The sequence below is a fragment of the Monomorium pharaonis genome, chromosome 2 (assembly GCF_013373865.1).
Source record: "Monomorium pharaonis isolate MP-MQ-018 chromosome 2, ASM1337386v2, whole genome shotgun sequence".
In the NCBI taxonomy this organism is placed as follows: Eukaryota; Metazoa; Arthropoda; class Insecta; order Hymenoptera; family Formicidae; genus Monomorium; species Monomorium pharaonis.
The window spans coordinates 20,569,673-20,593,201 of record NC_050468.1 but is presented as its reverse complement, the minus strand read 5'-3'; the positions used below and the strand labels follow the sequence as shown (position 1 = coordinate 20,593,201).

The window sequence follows — 23,529 nt, the reverse complement described above, 5'->3', positions numbered from 1 at the left end:
TTGGGAATCTTTTCTTGTAATCTTATCTCACGTCGCATCTGACAATGAGTTATACGATTATAAATGCAAGAAGAATTCATCAAACATTCGGGCTGGAGTTCTACAGTCGCGCATGACGTAGTGACGAATATAGGCTTCATTTTCAAAACGTTTTCAAGTGGCGTCATAACATGTTCGAGGGGATAGTCAAACTGTTTTTGACCCGGTTTCCCAATATGTCGACGCACGCTCGCGTATGCGTCAATAAGCAAGAAAAGTGTACTCCGTTCTAGGGTCCTCGAACGCGAGAATTTGAGATTTATTTGATACGTTCGCTGTCTGCGAAATTGAAATACGCAGACTCCCCGGTGGAAAGTGCTACTTCGCTCTACTTTCGCAAGACAAACATATGGGATTTTAAATTTTAATATTGTTCTGCGAAGCCGCGTGCGTGCGCGCACACACACACGCACACACACACGCACGCGCGCGCGCATACCTCCCTCCGTTTTGTCCCTCCAGTTAAATCGGCCGTGCTTTTAACGCTTAGGCTTATTCCAGACGTATTAATGTATGATCGATTATTTGAAATAGCACGCGGCAGAGATTTGGGGAGGATAGGGAAAAACGTGTGTGTACAAATGGAATATTAACTGCGCGCAAACATCACATATTTATAACATATAATATGTCCGCGAAGCGAAATTCAAATCGAAATGTATCTGTTTTTCGATGCACGCATTAATGGTTTTACATATGCATTATTTACTTGCCGTTTATGAGTGTACCGTGATTATATGTTGTTATTGGTTTAGGTATGCGCATTACTATCAGCTTTATTGAAAGTACAAACAGCACGCGAACAACATTATAATATTATATCAATGAGATATGAAATATCGTCGTTTATAAGACACTTAAGTACGTACATATGTTAGGTACATTTTCAACAGCTTTTATTTTACGAAAAGTACTCATGCAATAAAAAAATTTGATCAAGATCAACAAACTTATTGTCGTCAATGATGATTGACAGAAATAATCAAACTTTTAAAAGTCAACCCAGCTGGCAATTTTATTGTATCAATTAATTACATTCCACTACGTTTCGACTTTCGTTTAGGTCCTTTTCAAGTGATAAATTATAAATTATAAAATATAGTTAAACATAAGAATTCATCGAAACAATTAAATGTGTGTCCGTACCAACAAAATAAAATTCAACTAAGGCTAACAAATTTTTTAATATTAATACTTTATAAAAAACATTATAATTAAATTATTAACGATGACGCACTTGCATGTTTCAGTCGTGAAATTCACGTCCCATAATAGTAAAAAAAAAACATTTAAAATTTTTTATAAAAACTAATCAAACTTGTCAAGATATATAAAAGACACCCGTATTTGAGGAGCAACTGTCAAACTGACACTGTTGGAAAGAGATACACCGATAAAAACAATCATTGTGCAGTCTATTGTATATTGGATTTAAATTTTCCGTATCAGTTTGTAAATTATATAGACGTACTTTTTTTTCTTTTATTATCTGAATTGATTATTTGAAACTGACTTATCAAGGATTGGATGCCTTGATTACTGATCGGATTTAATGTCAAATAACCTTTTGTCCTATTTCATTCACGTAAAATCTCTCTTCTGTAATGTTCGTTTCAGTTGTGTATCCGTCTCGGTCATTAGTATACAACTGCATCAGAAAAGATCTATCTGTTCGCTCGCACATCCTCAATTAATCGCGGATCTTATCTTTCTCTATCCACTTTACGGAAAATGAAGTTGAACGTCAGCAGCTAAGCACACGAAAGCTGCAATCAGCCGCCAGCATCGGATCTTACATCCTCGAGGGCTGACAATCTAATGTAATTTACTTCCCGTCTAACGCAATTAAAGCGCACTTTGAGGTGTGGCGGGACGAGAAATTAGCAGTGAACTTCGGTTTACCGATAAACTTCGCCGGTGAAATCGACACCGTCGTCTCGCTCCGCGCCATCTTAACAGAGTTTTAGCGCGCAGCAATGCTTACCAAGCTAGTTTCTAAAATCTCAAGCTTTGACACCTGTATTTAGGTACGTGCCGCGCGTTACACGAATCTCTTAGTAAAAATACTGTACCTCGAGAGACACAGGCGAACCGCCTGTCACCAACACTTTTATTTAGAGATCGGCTAAGAGTATGCACAACAGACTGAGAAGCAACAAATAATGAAGCATAAGAAAAAAAAAGAGCAATTAAGTCTTCGTGCCTTACAATAATTTTTCGTGAATTACACAATTCTAGCCCATGCAAACTGCGTGCTGATTATTTGTCGAAACAGTTTTAAAGCTCAATACGTAATATTATAGATTAAACAATTTAATAATATTGGCGCTACTCGAACATTTTAGCGAATATTGTAAAGCTTTTGCTACAAAAATATTATCTCAGGGTTTCAATCTGGACTTTTCTACATACGGTGGATGTTTTATTAGTTCGGTCATTGAGACAAGAAATAATAACAATTTATTCATAGTCGCTTCGCCCTATGTTTCTTTGATATTTTTTTACATCCTTTTTCTTCACCTCCCTCTCATTCTCCTCCACCCTATCTCAGGTTTCCTCGTTGCACTCACACAATACTTGTTCGTGACAACACGGTTAATCGCGATCGCGCGTACTAATCACCGAAATAGGATAATCGCACGGTACTTTGCGCGGCACTACTGGCGTTAATCGCACGCGACGCGCATTTTAAATTAACTTCAATTACGTGTGCGACGACTCGTTACTCGGAATTTCCGGCTTGAGAGAACGATAAGCAAATTACATTGGTCTTGACGAAAAATTCGAGGCACGCCCGTCGTAGGATACATTCAAAATAATTGCAGTAATTGTTGTTGTCTTTGTAAATATCATTTAATTAAAGTTTGATAAAAGTAATAATATTAATTCAAGTAAAATAATAATTTTTAATTTTTATTTTCTTCTATTTTAGGTCAAATAAATAAATCGCGCGTAATATTGTTTTAATAAATCATTGTTGTTTTAACTGTTGAAATGAATTATTAGTCATTCTTTAAGAGAATTATAATTCAAGTGGTAATAAATATGAAGCGGTAATAAGTATGATTCCTCCTAAATTGCTTGCTTGTGTTTTGTGCGAATAACACAGTTCGGCCTTGCATCACACAAAAACCGTCTAACTTTAAATAAAATAATTAATGAAGTAAATGTAAAATATTCTGTTCCTTCTTTATCAAATTAATCATCGATATTTGATTGATATAACATATAACACATAATTGTTTTCCGTTACTTGAATACTCGTTTTGACGATTCGTATATTATTCCGCGTTATCAAACATAAAACGATAGGTAAATTACATTTAACTTCTTCACGAAAACATTGATATGAACATGGATATGCATTTAGTTTTAAATTAGTTTTAAATTTACAGATTAATTTGGCGAACAAATATTCTCTATTGCAGAATTTCTTTACAAAAAAAAAAAGATTTTATTGTACGAAGGGAAACATAATATTTTTGCCACTTAAAACTGCATAGTTTTCATTTTTTTATTTTTTAAATTATTAAAGGTAATTATTACTTGTAAAATCGTGACACAATAATTTATACTTTTTAGTTTTTTACCATTCTAATTTCTACATTTTAAACAAATTGGGCAAAATATTTGAAAAGTTATTACTCGTACTTCGATGTTTAAAAACAGTTTCTTAGTAAAAACTAATTTATTATTTTTTTCTACTTTTTCTAATAAAATTACATGCAATTTTGTGTAAGTTGAAAAATAAAGCTAAATTACAAAAATTTTAACGACATTTTAATCATAATATTAGTATAATAATTTTTTTATTTATGCAATTTTATTCTATATCTGAAAAAAATATAAGTTGTAAAATAAATTAATTTATAGATATAATTTTTATTAATTAGATTAATTAGAACAAAAATACATTTATTAGAAATTGTTTTCTCAATAAACAAAATTTGCCAGAATGTCGATTAATTACCATTTATTTATTATCGTTTATTATTACTGATGATTATAAGTTTACTTTATTTATTGAAGATACATTTGTTTACTTTTTGAATAATAATTTTAATAATTAAAAAATAGAGTTATATATATATTGAATTTTTAATTAACTGTCATTTAAAAAAATAAATAATACGCTTAAAAATTTTGCAGTTAAAGTTTATTTTTACTATGTATATATCAATTTGTTTGAAGTCAATTTAATTATAGGATTTAAATAATAATATTTCATTCTATAACGCGCGCGTGTGCATACTTTTTCTCTCATTCAAACGAGATTAATTGTTATTTTAGATTAATGTTTAATACATTTATGGAAATCACTTTTAAAATGCAAAATATTTGATCGAGCAAACAAATATATGTGATGTAATTTTGTTTTATAAAATATTGAATATTTCTAGACGATAAGTAGTCTGTGTTTATCGTTGTCCTTGTTATTTCCAAATCTTTAAGCGCGGACTAATTATAATTATGTGAATTGTTAATTGTAAAATGTTGGTTGGAAATTATAATTTATTTCCAATGACATTGCGTTTTAATATGTGAAGTGACACGCACTACCACTACTTATTCGTTCAAATATCGGTGAGCAAATAAGATCATGTTTTATAAACACAAAGTGCCATAATAATTCTAATTCTTATTGATATCTTGCTTATAGCTTTGATACTTATTGCGATGTACAACTTACTTTTACAAAAGATCTTTACACTATTATTCACCCATTAACACTCGAGCAAAAAAATAGCAGTGCGTATTTCTCTACTATTAAAATACGATCACGCTAGAAAGTAAGAACGATTACTCCTTATGAATATTTTGTGGTTAATAATTTAAATATAATCAGCTTTTGAGCTTAAGAATTCGTAAGTGTAGATAACGATTATGTCACGATTGATGTTTTATTCCTACACTTGAAATAAGAATCGATATATAATTAGAACTATAAATTTCTTGTTTCGTGATAGTCTCGAGTAATGAATATTTTTTAAAAGGCTGTTTAACCTTGCAGAGCTAACGTCAAATCTGAAACATACGTACTGACGCTGGATCTGTGAAATCTACTTAATTTATGTTGACTAACAGGTACTAATTAATTTCAATTCAAGAAACCAAAAAGATATAACTTATATAAAAGGGAATGAATATTAACAAGGTCCCCAACAATTTTCACCGTTTTCAATGAAGTTTTGTGAGCATTTCATTCATACTTTTATACCATTTACTTTACAAAACAATAGAACCCAATTATTTAGGTGTTTCAAGAAAATTAAGATAAACGTTTTCATAGCAATACATTAAGCCATTAAGGTTTATGACTAATGAGCAGCAAGAGTAGGAAAAAAAGTTGGATAGAATCAAAAATAAAATAATATTTTTTAAGTAAAAATTACACATTGCAAAAATACATTGTGATAAACAAGTTATTAAAGATTTATCAGAGAAAAATTACATCATCTGATTCTACGGAAAAAGTTACTAACGGAAGACATATAACTTTTTTATAAATTGTTTTTGTTTATAGAGAAAAAAGTTAATGTTAGGAAAATTTTTAGCGCTATTTTTTCGAGAATGCTTCAAAATTAATTCTATGAATTTGCATCGCATGAGTGAATACTACATACATAATATAAAATTTCGTTAAAGTCGATAATGACAGACTGCCGGGTTCCTTTGTAAATTTATTTTAATAACAATCGTTAAAGATTTGTAATTGAGGCATAGTCTACAATGAAGATTTAAGCTTTAAATTTAAACCATAAGAAATTGACCGATCACAGTCGATTTTTATAAAAATACTCACTTGTGATTAGACAATTTCTTACGGCTTAAAGCTTAAGTCTTTATTGTAGACTACGCCTTACTGTATAGCCAGTAGACGTATCATCAGTTTTGGAGGATTAAATTTAAAATACTTTTTTTTGTCGGTTTAATCCTAATTAACTTCGGTGTATTTATCTTGTTTATATTCGCACAATAAAAGTTGGCAAATAACATCGCGAGCCGCTCGATCTGTATTTTGTCATTAGTTCTTTCAAAACGAAAGCTTGAGATAAGAGTAATTGTTAGAAGAAAACGTGATTTCTCCTTGCAAATAGTTAGCAATAATTAACCTTCAATTATTTAATTTTTACAATAAAACGTCTTATATTAACTTTGAACCAATAAACGATTTAAAAAGCAGTAATTCAAATAATTCAACGCGTATCGCAGCTTCGTGCAATCGTACCTCTCTCTTATTCTCTTCTGTCACAATGAAGTATGTGCGCGTCGTCGATGATTGACATCGAGAGTCCCGTTTACATTATCACGTGAACATCATCGTATTTTGTTTATTAATGCTAGTGTGCGCGTGATAGTAAGGTCAGCGCGTTGACCGTGTTTTCATGAATGAATAAATTTTGCGATCCAGCAAGGAAACCTGAGAGCTGGAAAAGATTTGGGAGATTAGGCAACGGCAAAGCATGAGTAAATAAATTTATTATTTTATAATAATAATAATTATTGTTATTATGACATGCGCCTTTAATTAGCGTTTTAAACATTATTAATGTATCTCAATGATTAAAGTGCTAAGACACTCGTCCGGGAAGATTTTTGTTTCAATCCCTGGCTGTGGTGTTATCGCAATAAATTTACAATATTTAGGGAAGGAATTAGGGTGAGGAAAGAACGCTTGTTAAAACACACACATTATTATTATGACATTGATTATTAATTTAATATCGCGCAATATTATAATTTTTGTTTAACTTATAACTATATTTCAAGACCAAAAATTTATTCGGCGTTTAGTTTGATAAACCTGAAGTAATATATAAAATCACATATAAAAAATCATACAAGAAATATTAGCACGAAAAAATTTAGCTATGACCGAATAAGCTTGGCCTATTTTTAATTAGTTTTATTTTCACATATCAGTAATATTTTCTTTTTATATTTATTATTTATTATTTTATTTATTAATTGTACAAAGAAATTATTAATAATAATTTAATGCAATAGTTGTTTTTTTAATATCTATTATTTTTGGTATTATTTTAATTTGAATATAATTTTTATATTTTGCAGTTCAAAGCGATTTGCAACACGGCTCTTCCAATTCCGCTGATGTACATCGTATTGGTAAGTGACAGATTATCTTTCATTTTAATTTAAGATAATGGATCTATAATATACAGGAGATGAACAATTGTATACGTGCATCAAGTTGACGGCATAAGAATAAGATTGATAGATGTGATATCATGATCCATTGCCTGAAAATGGATAAAGTAATGATAGCTAGATAAAGACTAAGATTATAAAAATGTTGATAAGCATAATATGTACTTCAAATCATCTAGTTTATTATTCATATAAGGATATCGACAGCTCAAATAAAAAAAATGGGAATGGGAATCATAAAAATGACGTGTTAAAAATACTGACATTTTAAATAATAAAAAATCTTTAATATAACTTATATTGTTATGTAATATAATTTCTCTGACGTAGCTCAAAAGCTTTTATTTAACTTTTTTCATTTCAATATTTATATTTTATAAAAATGTTGAAAATTAAAACGAAATATTTATATATTATATATATATATATATATATATATTTATATATGTTTATATAAAAATAGATATAATATATAAAATATATAAAATAGAAAAAAATTATTAATTCAGTTATTTTACTTTATTTTCTATTTCATAAATATTTTTAAAGAATTTAAAGTTTGTATTTATTTTTCCTATAAAGTTCCATGAATAAATATTAGATCAAAAATATCTTTAGAGAATTTAATGTACATTTTAACGTGCATTTTACAAATAAAAAATATGAGGTATGTTATCGTTACATATTTTAAATAATTTATAAAATAGAACGTACTATTATTAACATTTATTATTATAAAAAATTTATTTTATTTTAATTTTATAGATTTTTCCGTATTGTTTTATTGTTAACTTGTCACTATGTTACTTTAAATAAAGACGATTGAAGTATCATAAGAATCAATAACGGTTTTATTGGGTGTTTAAAATTACGTTCGGAATGCTTTACAAGTTTATAACAATTGTACTTTAATGGGAGATTTCACAGAAATCTCCCATTTATTTCCTATTTATTTTCAATCAGTTATATTTTCAATTGACTTCTAATAAAAATGTGAATCGTCTGTATTTCAAAATGTAATACTTTATTTTCAGTTTTATGTTTTTCACACGAAAGCATATAAAGATTATAAATCTTCAATAAATCTTCGACGCAGGTTCTGAACCAACAAATGTAATTTATAAATAAGAAAGCACAAATTTTGAAATGAGCTTTTCTTCAATGTCTGTAAAATTTCATCTCTCAGACTTATCCCCTAAGTAAGAACGAATAAGTTTTTAGAGTCTACAATAAAGCAATAGCTTTGCAATAAAAAAGATGTTAAGATTTTACGATATTGTGATATAATATAATGTATTTTTTAATGCGTACGTAATAGATTGAAATTATACAAAAAAGATTAATTCTATTGCTAAGAAAAGCAATTACTTAATTTCTTTAATTAAACTTCTTTTTAACAAGGTTATTTTTATAAATATTTCACTTGATAATTATAAAATGTATTTTTTTATCATAATATTAAATAAAAAATTTTTCCTCTATCAGAGAATATTATAAAATCGGAAAAGGATCAGAATATAATAAACAAATCGAATTTTTTATCTTAATATTGGAAATGGATTTAATTGTAATATTAAATATCTACATTTTGAATAAATTTTTGTTCATGATAAACTTTTGATAAATTTGCGGAAATAGTTAAAATAAAGTAATATTCCCTTGTTTCAAGTAAATAGAGAAGAATGCATTTTAAAACTATTATCAAGAAAATATTCTTTGTAAAACATAACCGTTATTAAAAAAAAAAATTTTTTTCTTAGCATCAGAATGATATCTTTTTACGTGTACGTATTGGAAATTATAGATGTAAGACGCGATAAAGTACGTCGAGTCTCTTCTTCTTGAGAGATACAAAACGCGGCAACGTAACAAAAAGGGGCGGGGGGCATAAATACTTGCCTCGCACACGTATTCAATCTTACCTGTCATACATTATCGCGCACTGCAAACGGGATGGAATTCCGCGGGCGGAACTGACGTTTACCGATTCGCGTTTTGAAGGATTGCGTGATTATTGATATCGGCAAGTAGCTCTCTCTCTCTCTTCTCGCGTACCCCATTTCCCGAGTAAGTAAGTACCAGGCGTTTGCGCGGTATTCGAGTGCGTGGCGGCCGAGAGAGGGTTCTTGGAGCGTGCCGCTTTTGATACCGACCAGCTTGCGGCGAAAGGCAGAGAGAGAGAGAGAGAGAGAGAGAGAGAGCTCGGGAAGAACGAGCGGAGAATCAGCAAAGCGGCAAAACGCGCTCCCGAGGAGCTTTGATATACGACCGTTGGACCACTGATACCACTCTCCGCTATTCACCCTCTTGCCCTCTCCCTTCTCTCTCTCTCTCTCTCTCTCTCTCTCTCTCTTTCCCCCGCATCCGTGACTACCAATAATCGAACGTTATTGCGTTACGTTGCCAAAGCACTTGCACGGTCGCGACACGTGCATTCGGAAGATAACGTGGCGCGACTACCCTCGCATTCGTGTAAACCGCACATACACCAGCACTGCGCAATACTACGCATTCGCGAATCGTATATTCGGGGGAGAGAAATGCGATTCTTGTCGCGGTACACGCGCCATCGAACGAACAACGCTTACAAACACTGCGAGGCGTGTTTTGGGGAGACTCGCGACTTCACGATAGAGAATCGAAATAGTTGCGACGGTACGTGCCCGGTCACACGGAGCGGGTTCCGCACGGGGCGGACGGCCGAATAAATCATTAATGAGATTTACGGTCGGTTTCATCAATCTTCCCCGAGACGGATGGTGTCCATTAATTTTGAACGGCATCTTTAACGCGATTTATTATTCTATTTGAACGGGGGCGTTCATTTATTAAGATCCGAATCTATTTTATCCGACGATAAGAAACATTATCGCACGTAGGATATATGTATGTAAATCTTTTCGCGTTTTTTCCTCTTTTTTTTTTGTGTGTGTGAGATAGAATGTATCTTTGAGAAGCGTGACTTGAAGCGTGTCGTCGGCTCGAAGCCGACTTTAGCAATTTACAGGGCCGGAAGAAAAAGTGGACGTTCTTGAGTTACGGACTGCAGGAATTCGAATTGTGCCAGTAGCTTGATATTGCAGCTCGTCGGCGCGCATAGAATGTCTGCTTGCCGGGTATTGGTGTACCAGCGGCATTCTGCGTGACACGTCTGCGCGAAAATACGAAGGCCCTTTAAGACTCCGCGCGGTGCGAGTCAAGCTCGTCGCATTTTGAAATAATCTGAATTTTGGATCACAGTGGAAAAACAGAATAAGACGGATTGAAAGAAAACCCGAGAAAAAAGATTTTTGCGTGGATTTTATTTCAACTATGAAAATTTTTTGATAAACTTGTAACGCTTCAAAAAAGATTGGCATACAATCGACTTGTACAATTTTGGGAAATATTTATGTAAAAAATAGCCTAATTTATATTTGTTTGACGATAGAAATGCACAATCTATTATTACAGTTTCTTCGTACGGTATAGAAAGGAGCGCGATTCGTTCCTATCAATTCGTCGATAAAGGAACCAATTTATGGTAGGACTTTAGCAGAATGACTGTCTTGTAATTTCAGGACAATATTTTATGGTCTAACTCAGACGGCGTGCACGTCTAAAAGACATCGTCTTACGCGCATTTCTATTTTTAAGTGCTTTCAGGTTCTAATGTAAATTTTTACATCACAATTGGTATTTAGAGGTAAATAAAGAGCTTGTAACCAACAATGTGGAGTGGAATATCTGGAAAAAAATTAAAAGGTTGAAAATAGAGGTAAAAGAAGTAAGCGGCCTTTTACCCTCTGCTATTTTGCCTCTGCTGACAAATATTTTATGAATAAATAATTTTCTTTATGTTTTAAGTAGAATAATTCATGCAATTATTATTTGAGTAATTTATAATAAAAATTACGGATTTAAGGGGATAAAAAACGAATGAAAAGAGGTTAAAAAATTGTTAAAAATGGTTTTTGTTTTTTGAATGCTTTTGATAGGTATTACTTTGATAAAGATTTTCATTAAAGTTTGCATCATCCTCTATCTTCATAGGAATTGAAAGAGATAGAATAAAAATTTTTTAGCTTTTGTGTGCATGTCGATGGTTAAAAACCTCAAAAAATAAAAAAAATTAAACAAATTTTTGTTCTAAACTAGATTTTCGAAAGGAGCAATTCTTTTTACCTTTAAATTCCAATTGCGGTCTAAAAATTTTGATTAAGACAAGTTATACGGATTTTGAAACAGAAAAGCATGTGTGGATGTCCTGAGACCTAATAGTTTAAAACATATATCTCTTTGACATCTTTGAAACCTCTTTGAAACATCTTTGAAACGTGCTATCTGGGAAATCTTTATCTTTATAAAATAAAACAATAATTGTCTCTCTCTCTCTCTCTCTCTCTCTCTCTCTCTCTCTCTCTCTCTTTCCTGTGTCAGATGTCTTAACTTAAGAACCGTTTTATTTATAATTGTTGCTCTACCGTTGTATATACAAAAAAATGTTTATTTGACTAAATTTTTTAACTTGATTAAAATTCTTCAACAAACAAGTATTTATACATTTAATTTAAAAATATAACTACTTGAATTTTAATTCGAATATTTATATATTTGATTGAAGTACATAAATGATTAAATGGAAAAAATTTAATCAAGTTTGAAAATTTAGTCAAATTAACATCTGTTTTTTTCTCAGTGAAATAAAAAGAGTGTGATTATGTACAGAAAAATTTATACTCATGCTAAGAAAAGCGGTTTCTCTTCATTTTTTAGCTTTCTTCTTTCAAGTTACGGTTATTTTTGTAAAAAATATGAATGTCCTCGATGAACAGTCTTAATATACACTCATTAACTATTTGAAACAAGTGAGATTTATTTAAAACTTCTGTGTACACACAGAAAAATATGTACTTGAATTAAGTAAGTATACTAGTTAGAATTAAATAAATAAACTTATTTTAAATACTTTATAAGTTTATATTTCCGCAAATCTATCGTAAGTAACATAAACATTTTCAAAATATATACCATAGTAAATTAATATTTTAATTAAAAATATTAAGTTGAGATAAAAATTTGATTTAGTTATTACTTTGATTCTTCGAAAAAATATAAATTCTTTTTTTAAGTTATTGATAATAAGTTTTTCTAAAATTTGGGATAAATATAGACTATTTAAGACTATTATAAAAAAATATTCTTTATTTTAATAATCGTTACTTGTTATGATGAAAAAAGTAAATTGAGTAATTGTTTCTTTTGGCAGTAAAATAAATATTTTTCTGTAACTTTATTACAAAAGAGCATCATGTAATAATAGATATTGTCTTGAAACTAATAAGTTAGCCATTCGGCTTTTCATATCCCTTTTGATGTAGGTCATCTCGTGTTTCGAATTCAGTGTGTGGTAGGGTTTATCATTCAGAGAGCGACGCATCCTCCACATATTTCTGCGAGCGGAAACGACGCGATGCGACGCGACGCGCACGTCGTCTCGCGAATGTTTTCTTCGCGCGCACCCGGGGTTATCGCACCCCGCGATTATCAATTTTCTGGCACCACGGCGAGCTCGCGCGCTCACGTAGCCGTTGTCGTCGTCACGTTGGTGCGATGCAACACACGGCTCTCGCAAGCCCACGTTTGTTGTATGTCGCGCTGACAGCCAGAACGAACTTTAACGTGCAATAACGAGCATTTGCGCCGACGTGGCGACGCGACGCGCGCTGCCTAACGCGTTTGCCGCACTGTGATGGATTAGATGCGGGTACGACGTATGACGGATACATCGCCAGGAAAATGTGTTTCGAATTGCGAAATGCTGACATGTAGCGCGCGAAATGTCTTGATACTCGTGCGTCGCGCGCCTACCGAGACTAGACATTATTATTAACCCTCCTCTCTCCCTCTCTCCGTTACACAAGTCAAAACTCGGGAATTTCTTCAAATCCCTTTCGTACATTATCGCGATAGAAACTATAGGAAGGGTTTCATTCTTAATGTGTATCCATCTGTTTTGAAAACTTCTTCAGATATCCGTTAATCCACCGAGCATTCCCCCCCCGATGAATTAATAATATTCGCTTAGTCGTTTCGAGTTACAGAGACTGTTCCCGTACGAAAAATTGATTCGATTACATGCAGCTCTAATTTTGAACGGAGCTCCATCGAGAGGCACTCTTTTTTTCTTGTTGTTTAAAAAAAAAAGTATCTATGTTTCGGAATTGCTTCGTAAAAATTCATTTTCCCGCCGCAAACGAAACGAGAATTTAACAAACTAGATATATTGCTTTTCCGGAGCTTTAAAACAATGGTGTGCAAAAACTCATGAATGCGAGTAACGCGATTCGTGCTGGGAAAAAAAAAAGAGTAATGGAAGGGAAAGAAACGCGGCGGGGGGAGGGAATCGTCGCGAGATGACAAGGAAAAATCGAAATCGAATCAACGTAATAGCAATGCCACGCGTGAAATTAGTTTTCAGCGCGATGCGACGTAATCCGATAAATATCGATCGATATCGGAAGACGCGCGCATTGCCCCATTCGTGTGGTAATTACCTGCGCCGCGTGTGTGTATCTATATGTATGTACACCGGTGAAATAATCGATAACGAGGAACATCTCGTGCGAATCAGAAAAGTTTAAATGGCAGCTAATTTTCTCATCTACTCGATTCGTATCTTCCCGCGAGCGCGCGTCGTTCTCCTTTGCTATTTTACGGTAATTAGATATACAGTGTTCGCAAAATAAGCTTTCAATGCAATCACCGCTGCTATTATACAAATTACGTTAATGCGCGCGTGTTTACGCCGATATCCGCGTTCAAAGCAGAAATATTATTTTACAGCATACGTATCAGACTAACATAGAGCTATAAAGCAAGTACTTAAAGTGCAATTAATGCACGCGCACAAGCGCGCACACAATTGTATTAACCCTTTGAGTCATAGTGTATCATGATACACCTATATTTCTTTTTATTTTCATTGTATTTCGTAATATTCATCAATTTTATTGATTTTTTTTTTTATAAATGCAATACTAAATGGGAAACTGCGTTTATTCATTCTCCCAATATTGTTAATATTTTTATTATTATAAACAAATTAAGATAAAAACGCTTTTAAAAAATTAAATTTGTTACTGAAAAAAAATTATCTACTAAAACATATTATTTTTTCCACGTTTCTTTATGTTTTCTAAATCGCTGATTTAGAATCTGCTCTCAGTTTCTCTAAATTTTTTATTTCTTTTTGTTATGCACAAATAATTACTAGCAATATTCACAATTTTTACGTAAATCAACGATTTTGCAAAGAATTTTCCATTTTTTAAATTCTGTTATTAGATTCATAATTAGCGACTCTGAAAACTTTATAAATCACCATAACGATTTCTCTTTTAGTTTAATTGCGCGAGTCAAAGGGTTAAACATAGAGGAGAAAGAAAATCCTGTTCTATGTAGATACAAAAACGTAATCTTCATGCTAAAAAATAAACAAGGAAATTACTAATACACATAGTGTATCAGAAATTGAAATTGTTAACAAGTTTCGAATAAAATGCACCAAACAATTGATCCGATTTGTATTTAAATGCAATGCTTTTTATTAATACAATGTTTCGTTTTCGTTACTTTTATTATTATGATTGTTTTTAAAAAATTGATATTATTATTATACGGTCTGTTATTTAATTAGTTATGTAAGTTAATATAATAATATAATGTTACGCGATCATTCTTGATTTTTGTACACAAATAGTGGCGCACCGTACAAATTGAATGATCGAGAATATATATTGGTACTTCTGTAATAATATTTACACATGTCGAAATTCCATTTCCATGGTTCCCGTCAATTCCGCTATTCGATTATCATACACCCTATTGGATGGTGATTTCATTGACGGCATTATTCTCGATATCGATTTCCACGATCAAATAGGCATTCGCTTTTCAGTTTGAATCGAGAATGACCAGAAGTACAATATAGGTGTATCAATAAATAACCGGTCAAAAAGAAGACTGATAGATAATTCGATCTCTTTATATTAAAGTTAAAGATATCAACAGAGCATCGGATAAATTATTTGCACCACTTTTCTAATAAATAATAAATCGCTTCAGCTCATAGCTTACGTAATTATTAAAACCGAGTAGTATATCTGTTGTAACTTTACCTTCGAAAATATTTACACGATACAAAATCATACTCTGCGAAATTGCGCAAGGATAAACATAAATCTAATGGTTATTCGTCAAGCACATCCGCCCTATGCTTTCGATCAACCGTGACCAATATTCGCTGCCAATGCAACCGTCCCGGTCGTCACAGTGTCCTTAATAATGAAATTTGTTATATCTGGCAACCATACGTTTCGCCGTGCGGTTCTGGAGTAAATATTAAGCATATATTTTGGCGCCCCTGGCAACGCGCCCTGTGCGGTCCTCATAACTCGCTCGAAAATCCCGACGACATACAAGTGCGATATGCGGCATGGTGGCCGATGGCGCGACCGTTGCCGCTCCAAAATCGATTTTGTCGAAATCGAATGGTCAAAATGCAGCCCGCTCCGTGTCCGCTTTTACGACGTAACTAGATGCGTCGAAACCATTTGACGTGTTATTTTCCGATTTTTTTTTTACGAGCAAAGCACAGAGAAGCGTGCATTTCACACCGAGATACGATTTTTCAATTCGCGCTGACGGACGCGTTGTTACGCTATAAATAACATCCAAAACATTAGCGGTGTAACTGGACGAGAGAGAACGAGAGACGAGTCCCTTCTCCCTTTCTCTCGTAAATGGGTTTAATGTAATACTCACGGTAATCCGCGGTGTCTTTCATTAGGCGCCCGCATTCGTGATAAATTTAATCTTCAATGCTTTGTAACGAGAGCTCGTGTAACACACGCGTGCCGAAACGAAGAAAAAGAGAAAGAGAAAGAGAGAGGGAGAGAGAAAGAGGAGAGCAATCGCTTCTCTCTCTCTTTTTCTCTCTCTCTCTCTCTCTCTCTCTCTCTCTCTCTCTTTCTCTCTCTCTCTCTCTCTCTCTCCCCTTAAGGATAACAGAAATGAAAGCGTAGGCTATGTATGGATGAGAGCTTTTCGTCAGGAATATTCATTGGCACGATTTTTCGCGTTAGAACGAATTTTCGCGATAAAGTTATCGTTACATACACCAGGGTGGATCGCGGCAATCCCATTACAGGAGTGTATGTAAACTGCAATGTCAAAAATATCACCGAATCAGGCGATCGCGCGGACGGATATAATGACGTTGCGCCAAATATTATTATCGGCGATTTCTCCAAAGATTTCGCCAAAATTATTCTTTCCTAACGAAAAATTCACTCCTTCCATGAATATATATTTTCCTTGTGTAAAATTATTCCGTCGCGTTACTACATTTGCACTTTATCCATCTCCGTGTTTGATTTTGCGTCAATATACAATATCGCCATCAATAACAGTCTCTACGTTTGCAAAAGAGAGAGAAAGAGGGAAAGGAGGAAAGAGAGGAAAGAGAATATTACACATTTTTACGTCAATCTAAAGCAAAACCATGTTGTTATTCATCACCATTTATTTGATCCATTACGATGGAATATCGGTCGGTCACCGATCGTCGATGACCCCGGAGCGAACGTGCTAGCCGTTGGATATGTTATAGCGCGATCGTTGTATCTTTCAATGATAAAACAAAAATCAGGACACCCATGTCATGCCGCCTATCCATTCTGCGCCCCGTGCCCGTATAGCGTAGCCTTCATTTCGAGATAAATAATTCCATCCAACCGGCGAACGATTCGCGCCATTCCGGATGCAGTGATAAATGAGTAGTGTGAACGAGGAGGTGGGAGAGGTGAAAGGGGGAGAAGGGCGGATGGATCCTCGACATTTACGTGCATGTATTGTTTCGTACTTTTACGTGATTCCCCCACCCCCCTCCCTCTCCTTCTCCCTCTCTCTCTCTCCCTCTGTACTGCAGCCTTCGTGTGCCGCGTCCGTTTTACATTATTATTTCAGTGCGTAGCTACTCTGTAACGATTGCGCGAGATTAACTCACGTTTGCGTGAGATTACCGACAACAGAGACAAACTTTCACAACGTATTTTTCAAATAAAAATTTTCGGAGTTAAGTATCTTTAGCTCAACTTTAAATTATTTTCTATGCTGTCTGTACGTGTCGTAATCTCATTTTGTCCCTTCACTTTTTTTTTCTCGTCTCTACGAGACAGTGTGTTTTGGGATTAAAAGAGCCTGGTATTAGGATTGCGCGGGTGTGAGAGGTCGGAAGAGAAATGACGGTAAAAGTAATGATCTATCTCGCCTGGACGTCCACCTTTGCCTCACGTGTGCGGGGGGAGGGGGAGGGTACGGTATTGAAAATCGCGATACAGGGACATGCGGAGGACGCGAGAGAGGAAGCGAGAGAGAGAGAGAGAGAGAGAGAGAGATAGAAAGGGAGAGGGATTGAGTGAGGGACCGATGGAGGAGGACGGCAAGAGGGGAAGGGGGGGGGAGGGACGAAGAGGACGAGTCACAAAGAGAGGCGATCGGGGATGGAGAGGAGCGCGAGAGGGCGAGTGGTGGTGAGAGGGCGAGTATCGCGATACTCCATCGGACAGAAATCGATACAGGGGACGGCCGGGGTAACCGGGTGCGAGGGGGGACGGGTTGCCAGCCGGGGGTTTCTGTATTTTTCGTGAAAGCATTACGAACTCGTCCGCAAATATCTCCGGCGCATGGCTCTCAGCTATGCTCGGGGATTTGCGCGACAGCTTCCGACTGGCCGCGGCCGGCTCGTTTTCTCTCTCCTCTCGATGAGAGTTTTCCTACCGATACGATGCTACCGACAGGTATCGAATTTCATTCGAAACTAATTCCCGACGTGTCGAAGGAAGGGGGGGGGGAGAGAGGGAATGGAGCAAAGGAAGGATCGGCACCGATCTCCTATTATATCGACGAAGCGATGGAACACTCATTACAGCCGAGGCGAGTCACTCCGACGATTTCGTATCCGACACGCTTTTCCCCGGCGGTGTTGGACTAATCACCCCCCGTCGTCGTGTTGCAACGGTTTCTAGCCGCTACACCGCCCGCGAGGAGCGAAGAGCGGATCGACGTTTCATCGAGTTCGCGAAAGAAGGAGGAGTTTCCTCTTCTCGCGTGGAATGAGAACCACCGTGCTCTTCGCCGCGTAGTGTTGGCAGAGTGCTCGTGATCGATTACTCGTCATCCGCGCGCGATGTCCCGAGTTCGACGCCCACCGCCCGCTGCCAAACCAAACGTACTCCTTTCTTTTTTCCACCACCCGGTTTTTCTCCCGCCGCTCCTGCCTGATCTCTCTCTCTCTCTCTTTTTTTCTTTCTTTCTCTCTCTCTCCCTCCCTCTCTCGCATTCGCGTCCTCGCCGCTCCTACCTTCCACGTGGTCATCGACCGTGGACTACTACTACGTGGACTACTACGCGCGCACGTATAGACGCTCGCCGCGGAACGTTTTTCGCCTTTTCCTCCACCGCCCCGGGGGCGAGGGCCGGGTTATATTCTGCAAGTTCACGGAGCGTCAAATCGAAGTCACTTTCCCCAAACGTTCTCGTTTCGATGGAGACGCTGCGAATTTTTATTCTGTCCTTTACACACATACACACACCCTTGTGTGTGCCTGAAAGAGCAGAGAGATGCGGTGACTCAATTTGAAAACCCATTCGGAGATTCATTCAAAGATATGATATCGCCAGTTTTTGTGTCATCGATCTACTGGCCGTATCGACATTGTACTTTCGAAAATTTTGTTCAAACCACGAAAGGCAATACGAAGGTTACCATTTCTGCTGACGATAGCGTAAAGATACCGCCCTTTTATTCAAACGTCTATTTACAGTATGAAACAGAACGTAAGAGAACGGTCTTGGGCATAATTGAACAATTCGTGGAATGATTTTTGAATGAGCTTGTAAACTGCGATGCTACTTCCGCAAACAATTGTACCTTCTTTACACGAATATGAGACGGTTTTATTAACTGTAGAATAAGACCGAGGAAAATTTCTAGTAGCAGTTGGCGAGCCGTTTTACTCCCTCAACATTGCGAGGTAACTCACTGTTGCGAAGGGCGAGAGTGTTGCGCCGAGTCGAAGTTTATAATAAGTGGGACTTGCTACCGAAGTTTCGCCGGGACTTTTAGATACGGTGTACTGTGTATGAAAGTCCATCTAAAATTTGTAGATCCCACGCTAATGACTCCCAACAGTCAACGGCGAGGAACGCCGACGGTGTTTCTCCTTCCAAATTACTCGACTTGCGCCGAGAAGCGCAATATTTTGTAAACTTACCGGTCAGTAGGAGCAGCAGTAATGTTGAATCCATTCCCAAAACCCTGAGTGTATCCGGATAGAGTCAGCTCAACACATTCTTGAAACTTTCCTGAAACAGAGTACAAACAGGGAGAAAATTAGACAGATGATTTCTTGGCACAAAATCTCTCGGTCGTAATCTGTAAAGCCAAAAGGTAACAAAATTCATAGCCCGCTCTGATATTACATGCGCATTCCCGCGGGTTCTACTACTTTCGATTATAATCGCTTTAATATACGTTCAAATGTACAACGACGGCAGTTTATTGGGATTCCCTCAAACGCGTGATAACAACCGCGATGGTTCGCGGAAGTGTCGAGTGACAATTACTACAATCGCGTGTGACTGGACGGTTCGCGGAACTATGATAAAACGCTTGGTTTGCGCGACGTCAGGAACACATGTAGCGCGTTGCGTCAAATGGTCACGGTTCGGACGCGGGTCGATGGCCAAAGTCGGACAGGACAGTGGTAAAGAGCAGAAAGGTGGAACGCGCCGTGGGGGGTCGGTCGGATGAAACGCGCGTTTCATCCTGGGACGAGGGCGTCAGTGGTAGAATTCAGGGCAGGGAGCTGCGAGGAGGGACAAGCGAGCGGGGGTGGCGAGATGGGGAGGGAGGGAGGGAGAGCGTTCCCGTGCCGGAAGCGCAACGGCGGCCATTTTTCACGGCGCGGACGTCCGTTTCCGGTCTACGATCGCCACGAAATACAAACAAAAATGGCGGACTCCGGGCGAAGACGAGGGACGGAGCGGGATGAGGGTGTCCGGGAGATACGGGGCGAAAGAGGAAAATGGGAAAGACGGAAATCAAGTGCCGAGAGACAGAGGGGGCCGCGAGGCGGAAAAAAGACGACCGGCTTGACGACACGACGGTGGTCCCTGTCGACCATTGGGTTTTCTCTTTTGCCTTTTTTCCCCCCTTTTTCTCTCGCCGTTTCCCTCTTCCATCCTCGCTGCTGCGTCCGTGTTACACGTGTAGAATACTCCTCGATCATACGGCATATCCTTAAGATATTCTTTTCAGCTCTGAAAAGCTCTTCCTTTATTCGCCCCGCAGGCGAGATCGAATTTTAATGATACCTAGGTGCATTAGGTGCGTATCGACAAGTTATAGATTTTACAACCTATCATCGTTCAGCTCTTTGGATGGGTCATACTTCAATCACTATCGCTGTTGACGCTGAATCTTTAAAGTTACGAAAGAGAATGAAGGAGAGGAAAGAAGTGTAGGAAGAATATAAAGCATCGTCCTCAAACATATATATATATATATATATATCAAATATTAACTTTAATCTCACTTTAATAGATTTTTCCTTCTTTCCTAGTAGGACAAAGGACCAAAAGAGCGAAACTAAACTCCGCGGTCAGAGAAAACTTGTATTACGTCCACAATAGCGCGGGCGTAGCGCGATCGTCATACGACGACGCATGGTTAGCGGATAAATGCGTTTCTATCTATTACAGCGGAAAAAGAAATGGGCGGATAACCGACTCTAAAGCGGTAATAATCCGAGTTCTGCGGATATAAGGTAGTCGTCTTTGGCGTTCAACGCCAAGAGGAACACCCGGCATCCTTGCCAATCTCCGCCTTCGCCCGTTCTCAATTTCCATCGTTCTCCTCGTATAATAAAGCCTCTTTGTCTTCTCCGTTACGGGCGACGTGGTCTCTTTTCGCGGTTCACCACCGCCGCCACCGCCGAGAAGCGAAATGGAAATTTAGTTTTCTGGGACGGGGCACGTCTTCGGCCCGGACGATTATCGTATCGGACGACAAGGACGAATGAGCCCGGCGTAACTTGGCACCGATTTGGCGCACAAACGAGCTTTTGAAGTTCACCGTGAATATCATAATCACAAGCTTATCAGGAAGATTAAGGCAGGCGATATGTGGGATTGTGGACCCCCGGTTCTTATCGAAAATCTAGGAGAGTTTGCCATCTGTCTTCCCCATTCAATTTCTGCTAAAGTCGTCCGAATCGGATTCCACAAAGGGATGTGTTTGCAATTTAATTGACCACGAAAGTCGACGATAATGTTGAAAATCTAAAAGTACGGAACGCTCGTATGAGACTCCAGTTACATATTAAAGAACGAACTTTCGTACTTTAATATCAATTTTGTACGTATTATAATAGCATCAAAATAAGATTTTATCATAATTTTATTATTAAGACTCGTCAAAAATGATTTAAGTTCATTAAGAATAGCCGCTAATTTTCGGTCTTCCGGGAATGATTCGACTCAAGCTGACACGGGCAAGTCTGCAAAAGTTGAATGGCCGTGCACGCGCGCGCGCGAGCAGTAAGACAAGGACGGGCAAGAGTTATGCATTATGATTCGCTCCGTTCCCTCCCTTGCAACCCTCCAGCGCCAACCTAATAACGTCACTTGTTGCACGAGCCCCCCCTGACCCCCACACTAACTCCGTCGGGGCTTCTCTCTCGCTTCGTCTTACGCGAAACTATCGCCCATCCGGCACGGGAAAGTCCCGTCTCAAGGATACCATCCCCATCTTATGAATTTCATTTATCTTGAGCGTCCGCCGCAAACGCGCACGCACGTAAACCGCGCGTCGAATTTTTCCGCTTTGTATGTGAGATGCACGTACGTTTAGGCATAGGAAAGTCCGTTGGCTCGTTGGCACAATAGGTGCATTGCGTTTATGTGTTTACGGGGAAAGAAACAATGTAAAAGTTATGGCAAAATGTCTCTTTTACTACGTAAGTTTTATTATTCCTGAAGTTTTATTTAAATTAGACAAGTGTTAGAGTAAAACGAAAGAGAAAAATCTTACTTAAAAGGCAAGTAAATCTTCGAGCATTTCACAATTTCATATTAAAATGGAGAAAATGACCTTTAGTGATGATATAAAGTTTTCGTTACTATATGACATAAATTTGAATAATAACAACGATTGAAATCAAATAGGCATGGATATGTTAATGCGTATTTTAACGAAAAGTGTATGAATTTATTATAATTACAACTTAACTTTGACAAAACACTTTTGATATTTCTATTTTGAAGTAAGTTACATCTGAAGAATTGAAAATACAAGTAGACTAAGTTACACAATTTAGCTGTTTGTTAAGTGAGAGTCAAAGTTGCTTGGGGGATTTAGAAATGCAAAATGCGAGATGCAAAGTACTTGGCACAAATTTCTTCGAAACTGGATTTGATTTACTTGTATTTTCAGCGCATTTTAAATGGTGCATTAAAAATGATTTACATTTGTTTTTCTGTAATAGCATTTTGCTACTCGATCATCACAAAATAACTTTGAGAAATATAGTCTTCATCAAGGAATACATTTGCGATCGGTTTTTCATTTCTATTGCGTTTTTATTAATTTAATGTAGAACTTATCGTATAGACAACTTATCATGAATGCGCCAATTTACGCCGCCACTGGGATAAGCTGGCTATAATGCAGCATATTCGTATTTTACTTATTGCGAAGAAATTATACTATACAGAATCTTGATATGAAAATTAAAAGGTTCTCTCTATTGTGTTAATATACACGGAGAAAATTTTATAGTAAAAATTACTATGGTAAATGGAAAGTGTAGACCAAGGAAGAAATGAAAATTTTTACTACGTTTTTCATCAAATTACAATAGTATTTACACTATTTAATATGGTATAATTTTCTGAAATTTTCTCTTATAGTCTGTAGCTACTATCGTACATAATAATTTTTACTATAAAATTTTCCCTGTGCAGTTTAATCATAATAATTAGTTTTTTAAGGTGAGTTTAGTCTCCCCTACGTAGAGGGCGCTCGCGCATCCCCATTCATAAATCGCGGACCGATGGCGTCACGTATACGCGAATTTCGCACGTCTGCACCGTCGCCAAGCCTATTTTTTACGCACGATCGCTAATACTATGCAGCTTTATTCTTCTTTTCGCGCTCTGCGTTTCGTGATTCGTCTCAATGTCGCACGTCGCGGATCTCCGGTATCGTTTACAGCG

At 36.6% G+C, this 23,529-nt stretch overlaps 1 protein-coding gene and 2 long non-coding RNA genes across 7 annotated transcripts in view; 1 reads left to right on the top strand and 2 right to left on the bottom strand.

Annotated features, from left to right (window-relative positions):
* Nucleotides 1-23,529, bottom strand: part of LOC105831619 (Down syndrome cell adhesion molecule-like protein Dscam2) — a 136,780-nt gene that overhangs the window by 48,072 nt on the left and 65,179 nt on the right. For all 5 annotated transcript variants that reach the window (XM_012671862.3, XM_012671858.3, XM_012671860.3 and 2 more), the window contains exon 2: nt 19,527-19,617. In XM_012671862.3, coding sequence (XP_012527316.1) covers nt 19,527-19,560 — 34 coding nt within the window. In that variant the 5' untranslated portion in view covers nt 19,561-19,617. The remainder of the gene's footprint in view (nt 1-19,526; nt 19,618-23,529) is intronic.
* On the top strand, nt 4,194-7,422 carry LOC118644371. Its single transcript, XR_004962186.1, has 2 exons — nt 4,194-7,167; nt 7,224-7,422. It is a non-coding gene; the product is annotated as an uncharacterized LOC118644371 (long non-coding RNA).
* LOC118644372 lies at nt 5,964-9,466 on the bottom strand. The gene is made up of 2 exons (XR_004962187.1): nt 9,132-9,466; nt 5,964-7,301 (listed from the first exon to the last, which is right to left on the bottom strand). It is a non-coding gene; the product is annotated as an uncharacterized LOC118644372 (long non-coding RNA).